The sequence below is a fragment of the Fistularia commersonii genome, chromosome 28, assembly GCF_037954325.1.
Source record: "Fistularia commersonii isolate RoL2024-O1a breed Wild chromosome 28, RoL_Fcom_v1.0, whole genome shotgun sequence".
Lineage (NCBI taxonomy): Eukaryota > Metazoa > Chordata > Actinopteri > Syngnathiformes > Fistulariidae > Fistularia > Fistularia commersonii.
Genome location: NC_141311.1, coordinates 2,067,956 through 2,084,289, shown reverse-complemented (window position 1 = coordinate 2,084,289; position 16,334 = coordinate 2,067,956). Strand labels below are relative to the sequence as shown.

Genomic DNA, 16,334 nt, shown 5'->3' with positions numbered 1-16,334 from the left:
ATCTATTTTTTTGCAGTTAGCTAGTTGCCAGTAGCTACGGGGAAGGGGAAACACGACTCGCGAGTCGGTAAAATGACTCCAGTTTTGGACGATTCGTTTGGTGTTGGCACATCACTGACCCCCGCCCGCCGTGCTCCAGCTCATCGCTAAATAAAGAAGGGCCAGATTCAGTGCTAAGCATCTAATCAGGTCTGCTTCCTCTGTATCCTAGCAGCGGGGAAAACTGACCGGCGGTCTAAACACCAGTCTGCCATCGTTAATGTGACCGGTCACGATTCTTTTTATTTATTTTTTTAATATCCACCTGATTTCCGGTCCGGTGGAGCTTCAACCCTCGAGGCCGTGAAGTCAATTCTAGCGGTGGTGTTTTTCCACAGGTCGTGACCTTCTCGCATCCCCGAGCTCGCGAGGCGAGGAAGCGGCGGCTTCTTCCTCAACCAGAAGGTTTGAATAATGCGCCGTGAATTCTGACGTCTTTATTCGGCCCCGATATGCAAGTATTTACATTCGCCGTAATCATCTCGTTAAAAAGGATCGTACCCCTCCGGCCCGGCGCCGCGTCTCTCCGACTTCCCACCTCCGGCGCGCTGCGACAGGATTAACGCCGTCTTCCTCGCCGTATTGTTCGCCCTCCTCCAATCATCCGGGACCGACGCGTTCGCGTGAGAAACCCCATCCGTATTTTCGGATTAATTTACAGCCGAGATGTTGATTTATTTTTTTTTTTCCCCCCTCGAGAAGCCGCGAGATTACGCCCGTCGCTCCCCGCCTGCCCGAGCGCGATAACGCCGTAATCCGCCCGGCATTCGGCAGCGTAAGGGATTTTACGTTGACTTAGGGGACTTTATGTTCCAGACGTAACCTTTTCCACAGCTCGCTCTTCTTCACACACACACTCCTTGAGATGATTACGTCCTCGCCGTGGAACCCGAGGCGGCAGCGCTGCGCCGTCACGTTCCCTTGATCGGCGTTAATTACATTTTGGCGTTTTAAGCGAGTCCGTCCGTGAGGCGCGGCGAATCAAATCGCGTTTGCGCGCTCGCGGATATGCGACAACATGGCTTGATGTCGCCAAACACCGGAGTGTGTGTGTTCCTGATCCCCAGAAGAAACACGACCTTCTGAATCGCTTCTCGGTGTGGCTCCTTCAGGAGTCGTCGCGGCCGATCGTCTCCCGCCGACAAACTTCTCGCCATGAACCTCCGCTCTGGTCTTCTACTTGACCTCTGACCTCTGCATCCACGCTGTCCTTCAACCTCGTCTCCTGTCTTTCTCCCGCCGACCTTCAACCCCCTCCAGGTTGGACCTCCACCTCTCTAGATGTTCCTCCACCTGCTCCGTGCTCTCACTGCACACCATCTGCAAACATCTTCTCCTCTGGGAGTTTCCCTTCCCCATGGAGAATCCACCTTCTCCATCTCCGTATCCTCCTCTCTCACCCCAACTAACTTCATATCTTCTCTCACGACGTCCACAAATCTTCTCTTTGGTCTTCATCTCGACCTCCAATCTATTCACTATACCAACCGTCTCAGTCGGGCTTCTCTGACCTTCTCTCCAAAACATCTAACACGTCCCTCTGATGGACTCATTCCTGATCCTCTCCATCCTGGTCGCTCCAAAACAGAACCTAAACATCTTCATCTCTGCGACCTCCAGCTCTTTTGGTCACTGTCAGTGTTTGTAGAGCATCTCAGCACCGTCTCCTCCACCTTTCCTCCTCCTCCACCCTTTCCAACCTGCTTGAACCCGTTTCTTCACCTCTTCTCCGCACTCTCCTACGCTCTGGACCGTCCACCCCAAGTAGCTGAAATCCTCCACCTTCTTGATCTCCACTCCCAGTAGCCTCACCGTTCCAGCCGGGTTCCTCTCATCCACACACATATATTCTGTCATTCCTCTCCTTTCCAGAACTTACCTCCACCTCTTTAGATGTTCCTCACCCTGTTTCCCGCTCTCTCTACATCACAATGTCATGAATGACTATTAAAGCTATGATTGCAGCTATTAGCATGTAGCTGTTAGCGCTATTGTAAGTACTTGGAATGAATGAATGAATGAATGAATTGTTGGTGTCAGTGTCCGATTTCTGACCAGTGTTTACTTTCCAGGTGGACAGTTTTTTACAGAATATTGGAATTATTTCTGGTTTTCTCACTTGCTTATAGTGTTTCCAAAATATTGCAGCAGCCCGTGGAGGAAAGTCTTCAAATATCACCTGGAGCAGGTCCGCAAAGGAAATCTTTCTTTGACCTTCTTGAGCTCATTTTGCAAAACGTCTGTTTCCGCCTTGACTTTACTTCCGTGATTTTAACTCTGTCGCGCCATTTTACACATCAGCTACCACAAACTAGCCCTCGAAAAGAAATGAGCCGGGAACAAAAGAGCTTTTTCGGGAGGAAACAAGCAAACGACGAGACCGAAGAAAACTGCATTTAGAAGAAAATATCAAGATTCCTACCCAGGTTACGGGTTCGTGGCAACAGATAATGCGACTCCCGGATCACGGCGTCATTTGCAAACATTGAAATAATTAATCGTAAGCATTATATTTAAGAAAGCGGAATTCTGAATGATTCCAGAGTGACGTTTACCGGCCATTCAGCTTTCACCGATGCAGCGCCACTAAAAGGAGTCAGCTGCTCTTTTCCGCCGAGTCCCCCTGGCATGCTATGACTCCCGCGGCACCACAAAAACACACACACACACACACACACACCAGCTGGCACTCTCCACGCCACGCCTCTTCCCTCCGGCTGCCCTTTGACCTTCGTCGCCTCGGTATATATATCCTATGTGACTATCAGAGTTCTCCTGCCAGCCACCATGAAGGGCACAATCTCAGTCTGCTGTTTGGTCTCCCTGCTGCTTCTGCAGGCCACAGCAGGTAAGAATAGCCGGCGGCGCCGTCATGGGATTTTTATTTATTTTTTATTGATTTATTTGTTTTATTTAGCGCCAGCTGCGGATCGGTGAGCGCGCTGCAGCCGTGCTTTGTCTGATAAACTAACTGAGGGGGCAGAAAGTAAATTTATTCCAGGGAGGGCGGCGTCTTCATAGCGGGGACAGTTTTATCAGGATGGCTTCTCTGTCTGTGTGTGTGTGTGTGTGTGTGTGTGTGTGTGTGTGAGAGACATGGCAAGACATGTCAAATCCATCCAAGTTTATTCTTAAACTGTTGCTATCCGGTGTGAAATGCTAACTCGGGGGTTTCCCGTCGCGGAATTGAGCCGCGGTTGTGTCGACGGGACGCCGGGAGCGGCGGACGCCTCCGGGAACGTCCCGGCGTGGAAGCTCCGGTCGACACATTTACGAGGAAATGTATTCATGGCAGCGGTCGGTGTTGTGACGCCGTCGCTAGGCTGGAGTTACAAGTAAATCCGAGAACGCCGATCACCCCGAACGGCCCCGGAAGTCGAAACGGAGGAGCGGCTCCGAGCCGGCGATTACCCTCTGCATGTCACCCTTGTCTGCCCTTGGGGCGGCGTTCGGCCCCGCAACCCTGGGGGGGCGGAGGGGGCGGCGCCGGGGCCGGACCGCCATGTTTCGGGCTTCTGTCAGGTGTCTAAGATTGGAAGGCGTCCTGAAACCCAACACCGGCCGCGACGGACGCTCCCTCCCCTCCCGTCCCCCTCCGACACGCCGGGCAGCTGCTGTCACTCTGCACTGTCACAATCACAATTTATTCCCAGCCGTTGGCCTTCTAGGGACATGCATTCTCCGGGCAGGCGGGGCTCGGCCGCGGGGGCGGAGCCTCCTCTTCATCGCCACGTCTCCCGGCGCGGCAGCATCCGTCTCCGCATCAACTGATTGATTTTTTTTTTTTTTTTTTTTTTTCTTTAACCTCCTTCCCTCGGAGGAGTTTTGATTTCAGCGCGAGCGCTTTATGGGGGTTTAATAGAGCGAGCGGCGCCGCAGCACTCCTGCTATAATATTACGGTATCGATCGTTTTCGAACAACGCCAGGAACCTCAGCGACGCGGTTAACTCGGCCATAAACTCCCCCTCCGAAGGGATTTGATTTCGGCACGGTGCACATTTTTCATCCACTGTCAGTGTAATGAGGATTTAGTGACGCCTTAACACACTTAGATTTTAAATCAGGCTATTTTATCGATGATGTTTGTTCCTCAGGAGGCATCAGAAGAGATGACTAAACTACCGCTTCTTCCGATGGACCCCGGTTCGCTCGTAAGAACAGGATAGATCGAGGTCTGCGGGATCCTCGGTGGATCCGTTGTTTATTTGGCTCGAATTCGTTTATGGCTGCGTTGGTGTGTTTTGTGGACTCGCTAATGCTAACATTTTTACCGACTTTAAACGGAAGACGATTTGAAGAATGGCGTAAAGGTCGAGGGTGGACTTGGGGACGCCCCGGTCCCGTTCCCGCTCTTAATCCACCCCGAAGGCCTCGTGGACCCCCGGAGTAGACTCGGGCCTCCGTCCCGTCCCCCTTCTTCTTCCCCCCGGTGACGCACCCGCGCACCTGTTCCCCTCCCGCCCTCGGCGCCGGAACACCCTCAGATCCCCCGACTTCACCTCGGCTTATAAGGCGGCTATTTGTAAACCGCCGCTGACGTGCGCTAATGTGTTTCCCGTGATGCCGTCAGACTCACAAAGAGGAGTCTCAGAGGGCGCCCGAGAAGAAGAGCCGGGTTCAGATCAACACCTCGCCCCCCCCGAGGCGACGGCGCCCTCGCATCCTCTTTCGCCGCTCTCCGCCGTGACCTCCAGGAGGACACGCGCCGCCGATGCTATCGAGCGGACGGGAAACGGTCGGCCCCGGCCGGTAATAGAACCCCGAGGCGTCGCGGCCCCGGCCCTAAAAACAGCGCGGCGACACATCACCCGCTCAGACGGGCCTTCTCGGATTCACCTGCGAGTAGATTGGGGTTTTGTTTATCGACGCCGTCCAGGAAATAGCTACTCGGGGAAGCTGTATTTTGCAAAGTCGTGAACGTTTCTCGTCGAAGCCTTTAAATAGGAAGCGGCCGTTCCCCCCTCTGATGTCCATCTTCTGCCCCATTGTGGAGCTATTTCTGACCGCGGGGCGAGGGGTGGAGGGAGGCCACCTGTTCCCGTTGGTGGCCTCTTCTCGCCGCCACGGGCCGGAGTCGGGGTCCGACGGGGTTTTAAAGCGCCGTCGAACGGCGAAGGGAGCGCTTGTCGTTCTGGGGATGAGCGGAATTTCAATTGGGATGAACTCCCCTGGCCTTTTAAGTGAAGGTGGCCTGAACCTCCACCACGCGCTCAAGATAGATCCTCCGGAAACCCCCCCCCCCCCCCCGGCCGTCCGCATCGTGTTCACTTTAATTGAATTTACCTCCGTCGTATGGTATCGCGTAATCCCCGGGGGGTTTTACACGTCCCCGGTTTTGGCCTAATATGTACGGTGCAAATGCCCGCGCCGTTCAGGAGAACGCTCGAGGGTGTAGCTCTTCGCTTTGAGACGAACACCGCGCAATTTTAGGAGAGTTTATCGCAGGTGTCGACCCACAAACCCTCCCTCGCCGTCGATCGCCGCGATCCTCGTGGACGATCCATCGTCGAGGCGTGGGTTTAAATTCCTCCCGGATGCGCCACCAGAATGTTTCTCCAAACTCCGGGACGGTTGGGTGGCAACGGGCTCAGCGAGGACAGGCGGTCCCCGGCCGCATATGTCGGGGTTTTCAATCCCCAACCCCCCCCTCTGGCGCCCGCGGGGTTAATTTAGAGCGCTGATGCAAGGCCCGCCGTTCGCGGGCAACACTACCTCTGTGATCTTTGCGGGGCGCCTCGGTCCGGGGGGGAGGAGGAGGGGGATTGAGCGGATTGAGACGTGTTAACAAGTTGGCGGCGGTTTAGGCCTCGTCTTCCCAGGCGGGATTCGGGTTTCAGTGTGCAGGTGTGCTCCGCAATGTCAGGCCTCGTTTGTAAACGACGAGGGACGACGTTTTCCGATTTAACCCCCCCCCCACGACTGGAATCGGACTGAGGCTCGTCCGATCGGCGGGATCTCGCCATTTGTTCGTGCAAAGTTTAAAAACTCATATTTCAGGAGTATTCTTGCCAAAATCCGCTTCAGTGGGTGAAACATCTTCAAGTGCAGTTTCCAACACGACAAGGTTTTGAACCTCCGCCGACATACACTGCTCAAAAAAATAAAGGGAACACTTAAAAAACCACATCCTAGATCTAAATGAATGAAATATTCTTATGAAATACTTTGCTCTTTACACAGTTGAATGTGCCGACAACAAAATCACACCAAAATGATCGATGGAAATCAATTGTATCAACCCATGGAGGTCTGGATTAGGAATCACACTCAAAATTAAAGCGTAAAAACAAACTCCAGGCTGATCCAACTTTGATGTAATGTCCTTAAAACAAGTCCAAATGAATCTGTGTTGCTTCCTGAGTGGACACTATGATTTCACACAAGTGTGATTGACTTGGAGTTACATCGTGTTGTTCAAGTGTTCCCTTTATTTTTTTGAGCAGTATATTTCAGGAGTATTCTTGCCCGTTTTGACAAATCCCCCTTTCCAACCATTCCAGACATGAGGTGCGATGGGGTGTTTTATTTCTGCGCTCCAGGTTCTCCCTCACACGTTGGCGGTGCCGGACAGGAAGGGGAATCTTGCCGTGATCAGAACAGGGTATTAAATCCCTGCGTGACCCTGCAGGAGGTCTCCTCGGAGGTGCACACACACCCCGCTTATATCGGGACTGTTTCTAGTTTCGGTTTTCTCGCCGAGCCGTGAGCAACGTCGCGGGGATTATTTTTAGCAGGTTGACTCGAGGAGAATCGTGCGTGTCGTGTACGCGTGTGTGTGTGTGTTCCTGCTACATTTCAAAACAAGCGTCTGCCGGGGGTTCCGGTGAAAGCGTCACGGCGGGGGGTCTTTTCTTGAATCGTCTGCGCTCCTCGAGGCGTCCGTGACGGCTTCCTGCGGTGAGACGCACTCTCGTGTCGCTGCAATTGAGCGATCACTCATTACAGTTTATGACTGAAATCACCATATATTAGTCACTTGCAGGTTTTTATTATTATTATATTTTATTTTTGTTATTTGTCAATTATCCGTTTATTAATCTCTCACTATTCAAACCTCAGTATACTCAAATATACTTTAAGGTGTGGGCAAAATGAAGGAAACCTGCTGTAATGAAGTGACCGCATCAGTGTTAAGGTCCACAAAAGGATCTTAGTGGTCAAGGTTAAATCACTGGTCCACTGCCAGCACCATTTATTTAATTTAATTTAATTTAATTTAATTTAATTTAATTTAATTTAATTTAATTTAATTTAATTTAATTTTATTTTATTTTATTTTAATAAAATGAATAAAATAAATACAATAAATAAAAAGAATCATCAGTTTTATTATTATAATTATGATTATTATTATTTTATTATTATCATCATCATCATCATCATCATCATTTTTATTATTATTATTATTATTATTATTATCATCATCATTATCATTATTATTATTATTATTATTATTATACTCTATATCCGAGGTAACAGCCTCTCCTTCAGGGAAGGATTACGTTGTATTTTCTTCTTTTCTTTTGGGCTGCATCCTTTCTGGGGTCGCCTTTCTGGCGCCTCCATCCACAAACCTCCCTTCTGGTCCTGGTCCAACCCCAGCCTCCTTCACCCTCCCTTCTTCTTGCACGTCCCAAACGGTCTCAGTGTGACTTTAACGCCTGCAACGGACCCCTTCCTTAAGAGGAGCGTATTTCACAACAACCGAACGAGCGAGCGACGACATCATCACGGCGGCGGATGTTTTACGCGTCCCGACGTCCCAAAAGTGAACACCATAAATACCATTTTGAATTCTGACACATCTCTATGAAGGGGAAAGTGCGGCAGCTCGGACGCCGAGGCCTCCGAAGAAAGAAGACCTCCTATATATAGCGGCGGGCAAGCCTGCCGCGGCGCCGCGTTGGAGGTCCGGTCCGAGGCCCGCGCACACAAGGACGGGTCCGCTAAGTCCGGGATAGGCGGGTAAATATAGACCGCTAACGACAGAGGATTGGGAATGATCGTCTCCCGTATATTACGGCGTGGTCAGCCCCACGCCTTATCTGCGCCGCCGGCGTGAAGCCCGCGGCTGATGCCAAACAAATGTCTTTGTCTGTTTATTTGCAGGGTTTGCTTTCTAAATCAAGAGTTGATTGCGCTAACAGCTGTGATCTAAGTAACCCGATATGTTCAAAAAGGGGATATGACACAGCGGCAGCGCCCTCCCCTCGTTTTTCTCAATCAATCACACACACACACACACACATGCACACGCACAGCTGACGCCGTCCAAATAGTTACCCGGCGCTCGCAAGATGGAGGAACAGCGGTTCATTTCCTGTCTCGTCTTGTTCCCCCGATCGAGGAATATGGAAGCGACATTATCTTATTATGCGAACGCGTTCACGCTCCCGTCGCCCGAGGCTTTCCACCAGGCGGACCACGAGGAAGGAGCTGAAGGAGACATCAGGTGTTCAAATGCAGAGATGTGTTGTTCCATCCGTCACGTGGAAGTTCTCCAACCCTGTCCGACCCCCGTCTCTCCGCAGAGGAAGATTTCACCTCCGTCCTCCGAGACAGATCTCACATCGACGACACGTTGCGACTCGCGACCGAGGACAAATCGGCAGACTATGCGGGTGAGAGCCTTCAGCAACCTGTTTATGCAGATTTGGATTTGCAGCTGTTACAATTCAGATTTTTGTCTCAAATGCGCATGAATGTCAAACCAGGAGAGGCGATAAAGGTAAATACGGAGCGCCGGCGCTGATTGACAACTGCACCCGGCGATGCTGTGTGAGTGTGTCGCCAGTGGAGGGCACTGAAGGGCCGGTGTGTGAGGAAAAAACATGGTTGAGATAAGAATAAGATGGGAGAAGACGGGTGCGATGACCTCAAACATGGACTCCGGGTCACCAGGAGTTAATTTGCTTTATTCTGAACTCTCACAAAACAGCACTTTTGAATTTTGACTTTCTCTCCCCCCGCCCCTTTTTTTTTTTTTTTTTTTTTTTTTCTTCTCTCCGCCGACGTTCAGCGGCAATACAGAGGCTGCGGAAGATCTACCACTCGTCCATCAAGCCGATGGAGCAGGCCTACAAGTACAATGAGCTCCGGCAGCACGAGATCTCAGGTATGACAGAAGGAAGCTGCTCCGTCCTGGTCCGTCCTGGTCCGTCCTGGTCCGTCCTGGTCCTTCTGTCGTGTGGGGTTTTTGTTTTCCTCGCTTCACCGGTGACATTTGCGTCATAAACTCTCGCATTATTATTACTATTATTATTGTTATTAAAGCTGTTGTTGATTTTATTGGATGTCTTATTATTATTATTATTTTATGACTATTATATTTTTTTTATTTGTCATAATTGGACGGATGTGTTATTCTCTTTTTTATTTATTTTAATTTTGACAGGTTTATTATTATTATTATTATTATTATTGTTGTTGTTGAACAGCAGATTTTTATTATTATTATTATTATTATTATTGTTGTTGTTGAACAGCAGATTTTTATTATTATTATCAATTTTATTATTTTTATTATTGTTGTTATAATTGGACGTATTATTATAATTATTTTATTATTATCATTTTTTCATTTTATCATAATTGGACAAATATATTATTATTATCATTATTATTATTGCTCAGTGAATTATTATTATTATTTTTTTATTATTTCTATTATTGTTGTTATTATTGGATGTATTATAATCATTATTTTATTATCAATATTATCATTTTTTAATTTTATCATAATTGGACAGATGTATTATTATTATCTTTTTAATTTATTTTAATTGATTATTTTTATTATTATTATTATTATTAGTATTATTATTATTATTATTATTATCATTATTATTGCACGGCGAATTATTATTATTATTATTTTTAATTATTTCTATTATTGTTGTTATTATTGAATGTATTATAATCATTATTTTATTATTATTATTATCATTTTTTAATTTTATCATAATTGGACAGATGTCTTATTATTATCTTTTTAATTTATTTTAATTGATTATTTTTATTATTATTATCATTATCATTATTATTATTATTATTCGTGTGGACTTTTCATCCTAACAGTATTGACATCCATTCCAAAATATAGACTAGAGTATATAGGATTTTGCCTCTATCACTCAGTTCACAAATTCCCAAGACTCAGTTTCTGCTTTTCCAACCATTCGTTAATTCATTCATCCATTTGTTATCCTGCATTCGGGGTTCTCGAGGCCGATCCCGCTGTCGATGAGAGGGACCCAGATAGAGACCCGTCCCCCCTCTCGTTCACAAACCGGGACGGTTCCGGGTCCGTGTTGGACCTCCTGCATGTTCCCGGCCTGCGGGAGGAAACACATCGATATTATCGCCATCCGTAACCGTCCTTTGCGTCGTCGTTTCCGGGACGACGACGCAAAGAATGGACGCGAATCGGCGTCTTCCGTCCTCCGGGGCCTCCCGCGCTTGTCCAGACGTCGCCGTATTCGGACAATTCTGGAATCGGGCGCGAGTCCGGACCTCCGCCTCCACCTCCCCCCCCCCCGTCGTGCACAGAACACCTCATTCCCTGTGAACGCTCTCCTCACTGTCCTCCCCCTCTCCTGTCCCCCCTCATCTAACAGCCTACCCTGGACGAACCCTGGGGGACTCGGCCACAGGTGCGTGCCGGTGGCGCTTACCTGTGCATGGCACTGCTTTAAGTGCTCGGTCCCCGTCCTCCTCCCTCCATCTCCGTTAATCATCACCTTTTTCGGCGAGGAGAAAGCAAAGCGACGGGAGCGGCGCGGTGTAAAAAAAACACAAACAAAAAAAAAAAATGCTAGTCCGGAGGCGAGGAGGTTGCATGAGCGCCTGCGGCTTTACGCAAAACGCCGGTGATGGGAAAGGGAAGGGGGTCGCCTCCGGTCACGTTCGCCTCCTATCGATTTTTGTGGCCGATTCTAATCGGGAAGCAACACCCGGGCTCGGACCCCGACCCTCAGAACCGCAACCCTTTCCCAGGACCGCGTCCCCGACCTAACAGCGTCTGAGACGTCCCTCTGCTCTGGATGTGCTGTGGCGTCGCCCGGCTTGACCCAAACTCCTTCCATCTTTGGTCCGTCCGGCATCAGGGCAGCTCAAGTTCGATCCGGATGTTTGCTTCCTCCGATGAACTTGAGATGTTCTCTGTCACCCGGCTGTTTTTTTTTTTTTGTTTTTTTTTTATTTACCCCTCGCGTGAATCGGTGTCATCTCTCGCCCCGCAGACGGAGAAATCACATCCAAGCCCATGGTGCTGTTCCTGGGACCCTGGAGCGTAGGAAAGTCCTCCATGATCAACTACCTCCTGGGCTTGAGCGACAGCCCCTACCAGCTCTACACAGGTTCCACCTCCGCCGACACCTTCTCGCTTCGACCGAAATTACCGATATTTTCGTGGTAGCGGTAAAATAAAATGGTCACGGACACGGATGATGCGATTGTGAACTTCGATTCCTGGATGGACTTCCTAGCCCAGGGCTCGGCAACCTTTGACACCCAAAGAGCCATTTGGACCCGGTTTCCTCGGAAAAGAAAACACCGGGAGCCCCAATTACTTTTTTGACGTCTAAAATAAAGGTACCGCTGTATATATTGCTTTTTATTACCTTTACACTTTGTATAAACAAGTGTGTAGCTTCTGAAATTCACAAAGTATTACAGAGAAAATTAAATTTTATTTATATAATGAACTCATTTTGAGCTTTGGGCTTTCAGAGCGTGTCGCGGAGCCTTGACCTGAATTTTAAAAATAAATCGGGAAAAAAATCACTGTGTTAGTAAACAATAAAAAATAAATATTTGCAAAATATCTTCATAAATATTTATTTTATCTGCAAATCGGGACTTTACCGGCTGCCGTCTGACCTTATTTTGAGCGTAAAAAAATAATAAATATGATTTTATTTAATATTTCAAGATCGCAACAATCTTCCGACTTAGGACTAAAAGTTAAAAAAAAAAGGAATTAACACAAATGAAATACACTTCAATTAAATATTTCTCATTTATTTTCCCGAGCCGCTCGGAGTGTAAAGATGCCGACCCCTGTTTTAGGCAAATCCGTTAAATTCTGTGACTCAGAACCATTCGTTAGACCGGGAATCATCCGTCTCCGGTCTTTCTGCGCTCTCTGGTGGAATCCCCCAGGAGCTGAGCCTACTACCTCTGAATTCACGGTAATCATGCACGGGGAGAAGATCCGCTCGGTGGAGGGCATCGTCATGGCGGCAGACAGCTCGCGCTCCTTCTCGCCGCTGGAGAAGTTCGGTCAGAACTTCCTGGAGAAGCTGATCGGGATCGAAATGCCGCACAAGCTTCTGGAGCGCGTGACCTTCGTGGACACGCCGGGTATCATCGAGAACCGCAAGCAGCAGGAGAGAGGTAAACCCCTCCGGACGCGTCGACGTGGAGAAGAAACCGCGAGGTGACCCGTCTCTCCGTCTTCGCCCCTTCCAGGTTATCCTTTCAACGACGTCTGCCAGTGGTTCATCGACCGCGCCGACCTGATCTTCGTGGTGTTCGACCCCACCAAGCTGGACGTGGGCCTGGAGCTGGAGATGCTCTTCAGGCAGCTGAAGGGTCGCGAGTCCCAGATCCGCATCATCCTGAACAAGGCGGACAGCCTGGCCACGCAGGACTTGATGCGGGTCTACGGCGCCCTCTTCTGGAGCTTGGCTCCGCTCATCAACGTGACCGAACCCCCGCGGGTTTACGTCAGCTCCTTCTGGCCGTACGACTACGCGCCCGACACCAGCCGCGAGCTCTTCAAACGCGAGGAGATCTCCCTCCTGGAAGATCTCAACCAAGTGATCGAGAACCGCATGGAGAACAAGATCGCCTTCATCCGCCAGCACGGCATCCGCGTGCGCATCCACAGCCTGCTGGTGGACCGCTACGTCCAGACCTTCAAGGAGAAGATGAGCTTCTTCAGCGACCCCGAGCTGGTGTTCAAGGAGATCGTGGACGACCCGGACAAGTTCTACATCTTCAAGTCCATCCTCGCCAAGACCAACGTCAGCAAGTTCGACCTGCCCAACCGCGACGCCTACCGCGACTTCTTCGGCGTCAACCCGGTCGCCAACTTCAAACCCCTGGCGGCCCAGTGCTCCTACATCGGAGGCTGCCTGCTGGAAAAGATCGAGAAGGCGATCACCAACGAGCTGCCCGCCCTTCTGAGCAGCATCAACTCTGGCAAGCAGCCGGGCCTGTCCTCCTGCGAGGCCACCGGCTGCGGCGAGAAGCCAAAGAACCGCTACCGAAAGAACTGAGGAAGGCAGAATAACTCGAGGGAGGGGGAAGTGAGGAGAGGCGGGAGGTGGAGAGAGAAGCTCCGACGGAAGGCAACACCTTCTTTTTCGCGAGAAGGCCTGTATTATTGAGGAGGCGGAGGAGAAGACGCCGCAGGTTTCTTTTTCCTCGGGAGGTGCATTTAGGGACGATGGGGAATACGCAGACGGGAAGAGCGAAGGGCCGTCGCCTGACGAGGCGGCTCGGGGGTTTAAAGAAAAAGCAAAAAAAAAAGGAAAAAAAAGAACGCGCCGCCGATCACCACGTCGTCCAAATCCTACGTCTCTTGCATAAAATTTGCAGCGGACTCTGGGGTTCGAAGGAATTGTGAAGGAAAAAAAAAAATAATAATAATTAAAAAAAAAAAAAAAAAATGAAAGAAAGAAATAAAAAAAAGGCACAAGTTGGAGGAAAGCTAAATTGTGAATCAGATACAAGCTCCCTTGTATGTGAATAAAAAAAAAACGGAAAGTGGAAACAGGTGTTGAAGCTCTGTGTGAGAAATGCATCGGTTTTCACGTGCGCCGACGAATCCCTCTGAGGCGTCGCGCGGCGGTTGCTACGGAAACCGTTGGGCGGGTTTCAGCCGTCCCTAACCATCCGGTGAATGAGTTTGTTTTGTATCGACGCTCATCGGCGTTCACGGCGGAAGCAGAGGTCGGGGTCAAAGGTCAGAGCCTCCGCCGACTCGCCCCTTCACGACGTCACGCCGTATAAATCCGTCGTATCGCGCCGCCGCATTCGGAATTCGTCTTTTTTTTTTTCCTGCATCCAGACGCTCCGGCTTGAAGGACCACACGATCATCCGACGCCTAGCTTGCAAGGAGATGGAGGACTACCCGCTTGACCCCTGACCTCTGTTGAAACAAGGACCCCCTAACCCACCGTACAGGTTTAGAGTGACGGCGCTAGCGCTAGCGTTCCTCCCTTGAACGTCACGGCTTTGGTGGCATCCGGCTGATGACGGCGAGGTTGAGACACGACCGCAAACGGGAAGTTGCGCCGTCGCGCAAAACGTGCCGTCCGGACACGCGACCCTTTCGAAACCTCCGTGTTTCACATACTTTTCTAATGCGCCCGACGACTCCGCTATCCGTTAGCTAACGTCTCTAGGTTACATTTCCCTTCTCCGCCTCCCGGCTCTGCCACAAAGTGTGAAGTGATGATAACTTGACAAAACATGACGTGCGTTTCGCAAGAACCCCTGGCAGGATGCTGTTTGAAAGAATAAACAAAATAGACCGTATCGCACATTTCACCCGGAAATCTGAATTCTGGTGATATTAGCAATTAGCATGTAGCTGTTTGTGTACACGCGTATCATCTTTTGTCAAGTTATAGCGCAAGTTATGGTTCCGAGCTGCAGATAGACCAGGCGTACGCACGGATATCAAAAATAAAACCTTCTCCAACTCCCGGGTTCGCTCATGGCGAAACGTACCCTCATCTCCCCCTGTCTCCTCCCGCGCTAACCCCCGCCAGCGACGGTGTCTGCAGGATAAACACCGAGGCAAAGAGTGTGTCCCGGGAACTCCGGCCGAGCTTCATTTTCCGTGTCTCTGAGTGCGAGTGCTCCACTGGGTTTGATTGGTGTGTTTACACTGCAGATACAGAGATGACCACTAGAGAGTGCTGTGTAGAAGTGTAAGGAGTTATTCAGGCCACTAATCCTCATCAAGCCAGCAGTGTGTATGTGCGTGTGTGCGTGTGTGAATGTGTGTGTGTGTGTGTGAAGGCCTCCTCTGTGTTTTTGGTATGTTTTCAGTATCTCAACTGTGATTTGGAATGGATGTGTGTCCCATTAAAGTAGTGATCGACTCGCTTGTTTGTCGTTTGTGTCGATGATTCGAATAAACATTTTGACACGTTGTGGTTATTTCAAAAAAAAAAAAGCCGCTCCGCTCTTCTCGACACCAGCTTTCTCCCAAACCCCCGGCAGAACTCTGGTCATGGAGGGAAACGCAGCGTTAGCCGTTAGCGCTAGAAGATCCCCGGTTGGATTCCCAAGGCGGGCCTTTCTGTGTGGACGCTCCATATTCACCTCACGCCCGCGTTCTGGTTCCTCCAGGTTCCTCCTGCGGTCCAATAACATCCAGGAGCGTCACTCTTTGTCTCCGTACGGCATGAATGAGAGGGTGAATGGCGGTAAAGATAACGAACGAATGAATGATTTACAAACATCTGGCAGCACTGCTGCTTTTTACGGTCACACACAGAAGTCGCAGCGTCCACAGGAGCCACCATGAGCGTTTATTTGCTATGTTTATATCATAAACACGCTTTTTTGCTACTGCAAAAGGTATGACATCAATCCACGGGCATCAGCTGACGCGCACGCCGACCCCGTAACCCCGACCTGGAAATCAAATTTTTCCTTGCTTTTTTTTTTTGTTTCTTGCCCTCCCGCTGTAAATAGACACCACGGCGACTGACTGACTGACCGACTGACTCGGCGCCGCTTCCTAAAATAAGAGCGGCCAAGTTAAAAGCATCTACCTGCACCTGATAACGGGGCTCAATGTCATATTTATCGAACGCGCCAACGCGGCTCGACGACCGATTCCCGACATACTCGGACGCACAGCGGCTCGTCGCCACGAGAACCGTCCTCTATTTTAACATTTGTTTAGTGCTGACGGGTTCATTCGTGAGGTGAATATGAACCGGCGATCTAATTGTGGCAGGCGTCTTGTTTGCGGTGCAGGAGGCTGCGTCCCAGTCGTCCCGTACCAGAAAAGCGCCGTCTGGTATTTCGGTTGCAGCGGGTGAATGTTCGCTGTAACACGTCTCCTTGTTACTTTCGGCATGACTTTGGTCACCGTGGTTGCATCCGTTTTTTGTTTTTTTTTGTTTTTTTTCTGCATGTAATCTTTGACATTGAAAGCACTTTTTTTTTTTTTTTTCTGCACCAGCAGACGGCTTTGCCGCCTTCCAGTTAATCATTTAAAAAAGTGAGGATGGCTGGTTAGGTCGTGTAGAACAATGCAAAATT

General features: G+C 49.6%; 1 protein-coding gene across 2 annotated transcripts; it reads left to right on the top strand.

Moving 5' to 3' along the window:
• The first annotated feature begins 2,747 nt into the window (after positions 1-2,747).
• On the top strand, positions 2,748-13,820 carry srlb (sarcalumenin b). 2 transcript variants are annotated; one of them, XM_086175775.1, is made up of 7 exons: positions 2,748-2,887; positions 8,572-8,661; positions 9,060-9,155; positions 10,657-10,692; positions 11,281-11,397; positions 12,203-12,436; positions 12,512-13,820. In XM_086175775.1, exons 1-7 carry the CDS (start codon positions 2,827-2,829, stop codon positions 13,321-13,323), a joined length of 1,446 nt encoding a protein of 481 aa, XP_086031901.1. In that variant the 5' UTR covers positions 2,748-2,826; the 3' UTR covers positions 13,324-13,820. The 2 variants fall into 2 exon arrangements, with proteins under 2 accessions (XP_086031901.1, XP_086031902.1); XM_086175776.1 differs by lacking the exon at positions 10,657-10,692.
• Positions 13,821-16,334: the final 2,514 nt, after the last annotated feature.

What these genes read in the sequence shown, in the direction of transcription:
- srlb (XM_086175775.1), top strand. Translation starts at nt 2,827, where the DNA reads ATGAAGGGCACAATCTCAGTCTGCTGTTTGGTCTCCCTGCTGCTTCTG. An exon ending in GCTTCTGCAGGCCACAGCAG is followed by an intron (nt 2,888 to 8,571) that starts GTAAGAATAGCC and finishes GTCTCTCCGCAG; the next exon opens with AGGAAGATTTCACCTCCGTC. An exon ending in CCGGCAGCACGAGATCTCAG is followed by an intron (nt 9,156 to 10,656) that starts GTATGACAGAAG and finishes CTCATCTAACAG; the next exon opens with CCTACCCTGGACGAACCCTG.